The sequence below is a fragment of the Choristoneura fumiferana genome, chromosome 23, assembly GCF_025370935.1.
Source record: "Choristoneura fumiferana chromosome 23, NRCan_CFum_1, whole genome shotgun sequence".
Classification (NCBI taxonomy): domain Eukaryota; kingdom Metazoa; phylum Arthropoda; class Insecta; order Lepidoptera; family Tortricidae; genus Choristoneura; species Choristoneura fumiferana.
In genome coordinates this window covers 13942767-13953921 of record NC_133494.1, presented here as the reverse complement: position 1 = coordinate 13953921, position 11155 = coordinate 13942767, and the positions used below count along the sequence as shown (strand labels likewise).

Below are 11155 nucleotides of genomic sequence, written 5' to 3'. Positions count from 1 at the left end.
TTTTAGAAAAGAACATTTAAATAAGATATTCTAACCGTGTTCTGTCTTTAATTCGTCATGCGCAGAGGAAATAAGGGTTTCGTGTGATTTTTAATACTTGCATATTCTAAATCAGATTTCCGTTTAAATATTGCAAGACTAGTTTTATCCACTTCTAATGGTGACATTGACTTGGAATTGTGAACAAGTATTGGTTGACGATGCAATTACAATTAATTGAAGAACACCAACAAAATGCCATTTTAATTATATTAATCAACAAAAAAATATTTTAACATAACGTATAAAGTCGAATACCTACAATCTAACTTACCAATTTAAGATAGATCTGAGAAAAATTAACAGAGCTGCTTATAGTTAGTAAACAAGTTTTCCATCGCTATAGATCATTGTTTCGTAGGATAAGCTGGAGCTGTGGGACGTGTTAAACGGGCGGTCAATATAGTGATAATAATGATCGACTGTATAGCTTTTGACAGTTCCATCTTAAATGCTTACTTTAGTGTGTGCATGCAAAATTTAGATAACTATTTAATTCATACTTCCTTGTACTATGATTGTTTTTTTTCGAGTGTTTTTGTATTTTTTATTTCAACTTCAAATCGTTACTTTTACGGGTATCCGTGAAACCATATCGAAAATACAAACTGAGACATGGATGCACAGAAAAACCAGAAAAAGACTTGTTGTTTGTTGTCTGGGCGAGCGGTTAGTTCCGAAAGAGTGTGACGTCTGTCGACGAAACATAGATGTCGCTAGTGGTGCTGCTTAAGTAGCATAGTAGAAATAAGCACCTGAGATATGTATGCATAGGAAAAATTCGTTTCTAGATTCTGTCCAGCAGTGGTGTAGGGGTTATAGCACGCAGCACGGATTGCTGAGGACCTGGGTTCAATTCCCAGTGCTGGTCTCTTTTTCTGGTTTTTCTGTGCATCCATGTCTCAGTTTGTATTTTCCTTGACTGTCAACAAAAGCTGCTTAAATGTAGAGTTCATAATTTATTTAAACAAACGCATTATTGTTATGGTACAATTAAAGTAAAAACTATTCTAAAAATAACCTAACTATATACAATTCGCCAAGTCCAAATGTAGATAAAGTATACTTTATCATTAAAAAACTTTAAAAACAAAACATTATAATGCTACGTTATAGCGAGTCCTCAGCGAATTAGGGGAGGGTACTTGTTGCCCAGTCACCGGCCCTACGTTGACCGAGACCTTGAAATATGGGCTATTTGTGTCCCTAAAATTTATACGATTTATAATCAGCCTGTATTTTATCGAGAGGTGATTGATTTCGAAGAAAATGATTACCGTATGCTTTCATAACGGGTGAAAAAGGGACAAAAGCGTGTATGTATGTGCGTATGTGTTGAACTGCGTTCGGAGTGTATTTTTCGGTTTCTTTATGGTAATACTGAAGTATCATTACTTTATGTAATCATCAGTAAATTATTAACATATTCAATTTGCCGACAATCGTAAATATTTCATCAGTAATAAGTGGTTAAGTATTGTTCATAAACAACACAAAACTCAAATGGTAAAAATAGAGTTGTTATAATATACCACAAATGATCAAATGATCTACTTTATTTGTTGTAGATACTACAGTTGTTTTTATTTATTAGTTTTTTATCGCAATGCAGAGTTTAAAATATTTGTTATTGGATGTTAATAATTAAACATCTATGGCCTTGGGTGCACTGGTTCAAAGGCTATTTACCTTTCGCTTTCTTTAGTTTCCCGTGTGAAAATTAAACCAACAAAAAAAGTGTAAAAACGAAAACAATATATATAAAATAATTCCCTAAGCTTACCCCAAAAATAGTCCGCAGTGTCCGCAAAAACTCACTTCTTCACCAATAGTTCTTATTATTTTTAAAAACAATTAATATTATATCACACGGCGGCCGCCATCACCGTCAAAATCTCAAGACCGAACTCTTCTTTTTTCTTCCTTTTTTCAAATAGACAGCGCGCGTTGCCAGTACGTCATTATCGCGACGTGTCTTCCTTTGAGGTCCGATGCGTTACTCAATCCCCAGGAGCAAGACATATATAAAATATAATCAAATGTGTTGTGTTATGTGTGTGTATGTATGTATGATGCCGCGTCCAAATATATTACTACTATTGATATTAAAAATGAAACATACCCCCGCCCGAGAAAGGCTAAAGCCTTTATCAAACCGAATAATATAAGAAACCGCTTAGTGCTGGTAATAAACCGCTTTAACGCAGCACTTATAACCAAAAAATAAACAAAACTTAACTAATAGAATAAACAGTTTAGCAACTTAGTCATCAAAAGGAAGCCTACAAATCTTAACCACTGGACGCATCATCGTGCCTGTTGAGGTTTTAAGTTTTACTACTCGAACAACCCCATCACTCCCCGGTAGTAGAGTTTCAATTCTACCCAATCTCCATTTAAGAGGAGGCAAATTCTCCTCTTTAATCAAAACCAGATCACCCAGTTTAGGTGAATCTGTTGGACATGTCCATTTCCTTCGCATTTGAAGTGAATGCAAATATTGATCACTCCATTTTCTCCAAATACGTTGGCACATAGCTTTAATTAAGTTAAAACGATTTAGCCGCGAATTGGGTATATCTTCAAGATTATACTCGGGAATCGAAAGTAATGGTCTACCTATAAGAAAGTGCGCAGGTGTCAGAACCTCAAAATCATTGGGATCTTGGGACAAGGGACACAATGGACGACAATTCAAAACCGCTTCTATTCTAGTGAATACTGTTACCAATTCATCGTGCGTTAACACCTGATCACCTATGACCCGCCGTAATAAGGTCTTTGCTGATTTAACCGTAGCTTCAAATAAACCTCCGAAATGTGGCGCTGCAGGAACGTTGAAACGCCACGATATATTTTGTTTAGCTGCTCCACTAGTGATCCCCTGTTGGGCTTCCCGAGAAGCCAAGTATTTTTGCACCTCGTCCAAATGCCTGTTCGTGCCAACATAGTTGGTCCCGCAATCTGAACGGATCACACTCGGAAGACCGCGTCGAGATGTGAATCGTGTCAAAGCCGCAAGAAATCCTTCAGTTGAAAGGTCCGTGACGCATTCTAAATGAACGCATTTGGATGAGGAGCAAATGAAAACACAAAGATACGCTTTCAGTGTTTTAGCGTTCCGTACCCGCGAATGTTTTATAATGAAAGGACCGGCAAAATCCGTTTGCACGGTATGAAAAACTCCCGTCGCGTTTACCCTATCACTGGGCAATGCCGCCATCATCGGCTCTGTAGGTCGAGCTTTGGTTCTAAAACATTTTATGCATTTGAAAATGCGTGTACGAATGACTTGTGTCGCCGAAAGAATCCAAAATTGTTTCTGTAATACAGCCAGTAAAACGGTAGCACCTGCGTGGCAATATAGTATATGAAAGTGATCCACAATCAAATTAACTAAAGGGTGACGCTTTGGTAAAATAACAGGATGCCTTTTGCCGAAAGACAGATTCGAATGCTCCAAGCGACCTCCAACGCGCAATAAACCATCATCACTTATAAAAGGCCCGAGCCGACGCAACCGCTTGGAACATAGTCTACCCCGGTTTAAGCAATTAATGTCTTCAGCAAATTCCGCGTTTTGTATAATTTTTATTAGTCGGTCTAAAGCAAAGCGTCGCTCTGAAACCGTCAGTGCGCCTACAAATTTGGTGCTCGGATTTTTAGCATTACGAACAAACCGAAAGCAATATGCCACAACCGCAAGTAGCATATTTAAATTACTAAAACGAGTGAATACAGAGTCCGTCTCTGTTAATCCCGTTAACACTTTAACGCTTTTTTCCGTAAGCCAGGTAAGTCGTTTTCCGCTTTATCAATTATATTCTTAGGCCAAGTTTTTGTATCACCCGCTAGCCAAGTAGGTCCCCACCACAAAGAATGATCCAGTAACTCTGATGCGCGACAACCCCGACTCGCAACATCAGCTGGGTTCATCTCCGAAGGCAGGTGTCGCCAAGTTATATTTAATCCGCAATTAACTATTTGTGACACACGGTTACCTTCGAATGTCTGTAACAAGTGAGGAGATAACCGCAACCATGACAGGACGATCGTACTGTCAGACCACCCAAAAATTTCTTCAACAACTACTTCGTCTTTGAGAGCTTCCACAACATACTTTAATAGCCGCACTAGTAAAGCCGCACCGCTAAGTTCAAGTTTTGGAATGGTTAGTTTCGATTTGACCGGAGCCACCCGAGATTTAGCCATTACCAAACTAACTTTTACCTCCCCGTTAAGTCCCACAGTTCTCAGATAAACCGCTGCACTATACCCGAGTTCTGACGCATCTGAGAAGCCGTGGAGAGAACAAACCTTAGTATCTTTCAAAATAAAACGTTCTATCTGAAGTTGTGACATTGTAGACAAGTCTCCCACTATACCAAGCCATTCCTCGCTAACATCAGCAGGCGGAACATCGTCCCACGACAATTTTAGTAACCATAACTTCTGCATGAGAACCTTGCCTCGAAATATCACAGGAGTAATCCATCCCAATGGGTCAAAGGTCCTAGCTAATGTCGACAAAATTGAACGTTTTGAACAGCTATTTGTGTCATCAAGTTTTGTATGATACGAGAAACTATCGCAATTAGAGTCCCACTGAATGCCCAAAATTTTAAAGAATTCCAATCCCTCCGCACTATCAAAAACCCGAGGTTTTTCCAAATGTTCTGCCGGTACATCATGTAAAAGTTCCTTGCAATTTGACGTCCATTTGCTTAACTCAAAACCGCCTGAGCGCAATAAGTCCGTCAACTCCTGCTTTAACTGGCCTGCCCCCTCTGGAGTGTCGGATCCGGCCAAAATGTCATCCATGTAGACTGAGGAACGAAGAAACCGCGCCGCCGTCGGATATCGCGACTCCTCATCCTCTGCCAGCTGCCTCAAAGCCCGAATTGCCAGGTATGGGCTAGATTTCATACCATATGTCACCGTGTTAAGCCGGTAAAGAAGCAAAGGTGAATCCGGTGATTCTCTCCAGAAGATAAGCTGATAACGCCGGTCCGCTTCATCAATCAAAATCTGTCTGAACATCATTCTTATATCCGTTGTGAAAACATATTCGTGTAACCGAAATCTGCAGATGATCTCCGCAATATCACGCTGCAGTTTAGGTCCCGCATGCAAGCAGTCATTTAGAGAAACCCCGTTGCTGGTAGCACAACTTGCATCAAATACTACCCTCAGTTTATCGGAATCTTTTTTAAATATTCCATGATGTGGAATAATATAACCCCTATCAAAAGCATAGTCTTCTGGTGTGCCGTCACATAGAGACATATGACCTGTATCTAAATATTCCCGCATGAAATCTACGTATTTTTTACGAAAACTTTCATTTAATTGAAGCCGTTTTTCCATTGCCATGAACCGCTTCTTAGCCAATGGTATTGAATTTCCAAGTTGTGGCCCATCCGATAAAAAAGGCAACCGCACCGAATATCTTCCAGTCTCATCGCGCTGATGAGTACGTTGGAAGACCAACTCGCATTCCAAATCTTTGGGGTCCTTGACCTTGTCTGGTATGTTTTCTACTTCCCAGAATCGTTCCAAAAGTTGGTCCGTATCCGTGGTAGTTTTACAAAAGAAGGTCTGGGAGAAATGAGTGGCTTGAGGATATGGATTTAATACCGCAAACGTCACAGGACCTGTTAAAACATGACCGAACACCGTATTCATCGCTCGAGGAAGATGATTATTGATCTTAAGACATCCACCGCCTAATAAAATATCCCCTAGTAGATCCGCACCGATTAAAATGTCAACCTCCCGACTGAGGTAAAACTGTTCATCCGCAAGATTCAGTCCCTGATAATTTTCCGCCAGTTGAGGTGATAATGAAAAACTGGGCAAATTATGTGTAATTTTACCCAAAACCGTAGCACTAGTCACTAGCGTAGGTAAATTCGCATATTTCGGAGCTATGGTTAAATTAACCTGACCTCTGCAACCGCTTACAGGAGTGCCACTCAGTCCCGTGACTGCTACCATATTAGATTTAAACCGCTTTAAACCTAATCTATTGACACATATCTCCGAAATAAACGTACTCTGACTACCGCCGTCCAGTAAGGCCCGTGCCTCCTGGTAGTTTCCGCTACTATCGAGAACGCGCACGATCGCCGTTGCGAGTAACACCGTACGCTGATACATATTCGTCTCACTGACGTGTGACGCCATCAGTCCAGTGACTCCAGAAGCCGCGTTTTCTGGTAGGGCACTGGATGGAGACGGACTCGTCAGTGGAACGTTCGATGCAAGCATAGTAGGTTCCCGAGGCACCCTACCTACCTGCCCATTATTAGAATTCTCATGCGAAACATTATTCGAAACCTGTCGTTGTTGACGCTCCGGCACCGCAGCAGGAAGGTCAAAATGCAACAACGAATGATGTTTGGGTGAGTTGCACATGTAACAGTTTTTATTATAATTGCATTGATTTATGTTGTGACCGTTCAAACATTTAAAACACAAATTAAGTGCAACAACTTGACGTTTCCGAATTGTGGGTTTCATAGCTAAGAACTTGTCACACTTGGCAATGAAATGTCCGCCTTTACCGCATAATTTACAAAGGGAACCCGCATACTGAACCACTGCATGAGCCCTCACTGCCTGGTTCGGTCCGCTACGTCTGACAGCTACAGCCTGTGGTTGTAGCTCCGTACTAGACTCCAAAATCCGAACCTCAGTTTCTATAAACTTTAAAAATTTAGAAAAAGTGGGCAATTCCTCACTGTCGTCCGCAAACTTGTCTTCAAAATGTTTTTTCAAATGGCCGTCCAATTTTTGAAAATTAATATAAAACAACAAGTAAGACCACGAATCGACAGGGAAATTCATTTTTTCTAATGCCTTTGTACTTTCCATCAAAGTATTTAAAAACATTTTGAGACCGCCTAAGTTTTTAGAGCTCACTTGTGAAGCACTCAACAAATTGTGCAACAACCTGTCCGCTAATAACCGCTTATTATTATACCGCGAATTAAGCAAATCTACCGCAATCGAATAATTATCCCCAGTAACTGACAAATGCTGTATTAAAGATTTCGGTTCCCCCAATAAAGACCCCACTAAATAATACATCCTTTCAGTATTCGACAAAGATGCGTCATCACCCACTAATGACTGAAACAATTCCATAAACGGCACATACTCTTCGAGTTTTCCCGAAAAAGTTGGTATTTGTAAACGAGGTAAAACCACCTTTGAACTAGCCCCGCTATTATGTTTCACCTCACTACTACCAGTTTTTGGACGTTTCTCCTTAATATCGAGATGTCTTCGTTTTATAAAATAATATTTAGTACTATACTCCTCATAAGCCTTTTCAAATCCTTGAATTGCATCTTCTTCCCCTTGAAGTCGCAGTTCTAAATTCATCTCGACAAATATTTCAAATGATTTGTCCAAATCATGAAACCGCACCAAAAAATCATTTTCCTGTTCTGAGGTAAAATCTTTAATCTTTGCAAGAGATTCTAGGAAGTCTATACTTTGAGCAGCCATATCATATTTCATTTGCGTTAATAGTACCTTCCTAGCCGCCGTCATTTTGACTGATAATTGGCAAAATAGAATTATATAAATACAACAAAACCCCAACAGACACAATAACCTTTGAAACTGAAAATTATCAATTTTTAAGTTTTTTTTTTTATCTCAAAAAGTACTTAAATGCCGCTAGTTACAACTCCAGACCGATAATTAAATAAAACAACAAAAAAATAAAAAACCAAAAAATATCAATGTCCACTTCGGACTCGAACCAATAACATCAACCTTAGAAAGCGAGCACTTTCCCGCTAGGCCACGCTTACTTATAAGAACCGGGCGAATTTTAAGTATAATATCCGCCGCACTAAAAAACCAAACTGTTTTACTTGTAAAAATTAAAAAACTATACAATTACACTGGTAAAACTAAATTTACTTCAACAATACTAAATATGTTTCATCCCAAATACCAATAAATAACAGCCGCTATATTAACCAATTGCACGCACCGGTGATAAATGTAAGTATGTGGAATTGTACCTAAAACTGAAACTCCAGTGTCGTGTATCTATTAAAATATGGGAGGGATGATAAATAAAAATATTTTGAAACTAACGCCTATCACATATTATTTACCGCTAAACAGTATGTGTAGTGTAATCGTCAGTTCAGTCCATACAGTAAATTTTCATTCGACCGCTCGAATGGACTTACTATACTTAGAACACCGCAAAAATACCGCAACCAATAGTTAGTGAGTTTTATGTAAGAAATTAAAGAAACCGAAAGATAAATTAACACAAATATCCGGTTCGAAGTGACCAATGGATGTTAATTAAACATCTATGGCCTTTGGGTGCACTGGTTCAAAGGCTATTTACCTTTCGCTTTCTTTAGTTTCCCGTGTGAAAATTAAACCAACAAAAAAAAGTGTAAAAACGAAAACAATATATATAAAATAATTCCCTAAGCTTACCCCAAAAATAGTCCGCAGTGTCCGCAAAAACTCACTTCTTCACCAATAGTTCTTATTATTTTAAAAAACAAATAAATATTTATATCACACGGCGGCCGCCATCGCCGTCAAAAACTCAAGACCGAACTTTTCTTTTTTCTTCCTTTTTTCAAATAGACAGCGCGCGTTGCCAGTACGTCATTATCGCGACGTGTCTTCCTTTGAGGTCCGATGCGTTACTCAATCCCCAGGAGCAAGACATATATAAAATATAATCAAATGTGTTCTGTTATGTGTGTGTATTGTATGTATGATGCCGCGTCCAACTATATTATTACTATTGATATTAAAAATGAAACAGTTATATTTTTCCCCGTCTTTTTTTAGGCCATAACGGTTACGTAAATCTAATAGACAATCTCAATTTCAATATCTCATTAACGGTTGAACCGATTTTTATCAAATATATTCAAAAATCACCGCAAACAAACTCGCTCTGACGTAGAAAACTAGATCCAAATCGATAGCATATCATCATTATATATTTAAGAGTCTAGCTCTTGTCGGTGGAGTAATCGCCATTCTGTACGCCTCTCTGCCAATGCTTTGAGCTCCTGATACGACATTACATTAACCTTCTCTTTGGCTTGATCCATAAACGCACGTTTTGGTCTTCCCCTGCCTCTCCTGCCCTCTATTATTTTTCCTTCAATTATTGTTCTTATGTAACTATCTCGTCGTATCAGGTACCCCAGCGTAATCCCTCTTCTATTCTGTATCGTTCTCAACAGCAGTCTCCTCTCGCCTACCAAATTTAGCACCTCTTCGTTTGTTCTTCTTTCCATCCAGCTTATAGCTTAAATCCGCCTCCAACACCACATTTCAAATGCGTTCAATCTCTCTCTGTCTCGCTGAGTTAAGGTCCACGTCTCGCCTCCGTACAACGCTATGCTCCAGATGTAGTTTTTAATAAATCATTTTCTGACGCTCCTAGAAATTTTGACTCTACATATATGATTTTTGTTTGTTTTAAAGCGATAGCTAGGATGTCACAAACATACAGACAGACATTGACGTTAAGCTTACAACTATAACACCCCTCTTTTTACGTCAGGGGTTAATAACGCGACGTTCTAAATCGTTTTTGTAGGTCGTTTGGAGATTGCCAGACTAAACTCTAGTATTTAAATAAATTAAGCCTGGGTCTTAAATAAATGCCGACCGGGTAGGGTTATATTCTTTTCTAATGAGAGTTTTAATGAGGTGAGATGAAATAATACCTACTTTGCGTACTGTTTGCAATGGACCGCAGTATTCTGGGTATTCAAAGGACTGATCGAACCTGAAACACGTATTCGCTCCAAAACTCGTATTACAGATGTGGGTTTTCAGATTGCTAAGCTGAAGTGGGACTGGGCCGGACATGTCTGCCGCATGCATTCAAACCGATGGGCATGAATCGTTGCCGAAAGGGATCCGAGGCATGGCCAAAAGAGCAGAGGCCCAAAGAGGAGATGGCGGGACGACCTGAGCGCACTTAAGCTGAATTGGCAGGTGCATGCTCAGGATAAAGAAGAGTGGAAAGGAAAGGGGAAGCCTTTGCCCAGCAGTGGGACATATACCGGCTACATAAAAATCGTACTGATATTATCAATGCGAAAATTCGTGAAAGCGTGCGTGCTTGTGTTCTATTACTCCTTCACGCTAAAACAGCTTGGAAGTTAAATTATGTAATTATGTACATATTGTAAGTATTTTATACGAGAACATTATCTAATTCATAAACATCTACTTTTAATTAATGATTACAACTAGCTATTGCCCACATAGAATTCGTTTATCGCTATCCCGCCGGAACTAAACAATTTTTCGGGATAAAAATTATCCCATGTCCTTCTCGGAACTCAAACTATACTTATGTATATCGAGTTCCATCTAACCTCGTACCTACATCCTTCCTCTGGGAAGGACATAAGAAATAATTATAATTGGACACTGATGGCCTTTGTAAAGTACATAGTGAAAGGAAAAGCCGGAGATTTTTTCCTCTATTTTTTCCTGAACATCTTAAGCTCTAAGAAATAATTTGTAAGTTTCAAAAAATTGTTCCAAAAAAGTACCTTTGGTAGGCAGGAGGCTAAACCAGTTCAGCGGTTTAAAGAGCGGTTTGAAGAGGTAACCAACGAACAAATAAACAGACTTAGAAACTTTCGCATTTATAATAATTATGTAGTGGGATCTCAGTGGGACTTATGTACGAGTATGACGAACCATACAATATTGAGTTAGAATCCATCCGAACTATCTAAGAGTAAAACACCATGTAGCTATTCATAACTCTATCACAATAAATGCATACCTATGTATAACTTGAACCATTGCCACGAAATGCCTCACCTCTTATTATTAAATAATAAGTAACTCAACAAAACCGCCCCGAAACTTTCAACAAACGAGACCGCAAAAGTCGAAAATGTCATAAAAACTCAACATAACTTATTAAGTCTGAATCGAACGGAAAACGACTCGATACCGCTGTCTTTGCCAAGCTCTTATCAGAACCGCTTTCAATTAACCAGTAAGTAAATAAAGCGCTATATACTGGCTAACTCTTCACATAATGAGTTAATAACACAACACCTATACATACGCGTTTATA

General features: G+C 39.1%; 1 protein-coding gene across 1 annotated transcript; it reads right to left on the bottom strand.

The window, feature by feature from the left end:
- Positions 1-3801: 3801 nt before the first annotated feature.
- Positions 3802-7599, bottom strand: LOC141441253 (uncharacterized). The gene is made up of 2 exons (XM_074105926.1): positions 7356-7599; positions 3802-5693 (listed from the first exon to the last, which is right to left on the bottom strand). The coding sequence occupies exons 1-2, from the start codon at positions 7597-7599 to the stop codon at positions 3802-3804; spliced, it is 2136 nt and encodes a 711-aa protein (XP_073962027.1).
- Between the last annotated feature and the right edge of the window lie 3556 nt (positions 7600-11155).

Coding starts and splice junctions, on each gene's coding strand:
- LOC141441253 (XM_074105926.1), bottom strand. CDS start 7,599: ATGACGGCGGCTAGGAAGGTACTATTAACGCAAATGAAATATGATATG. Junction 5,694..7,355: donor AAAGGCTTATGAGGAGTATA/GTACTAAATATT, acceptor ATGTTTTAACAG/GTCCTGTGACGTTTGCGGTA.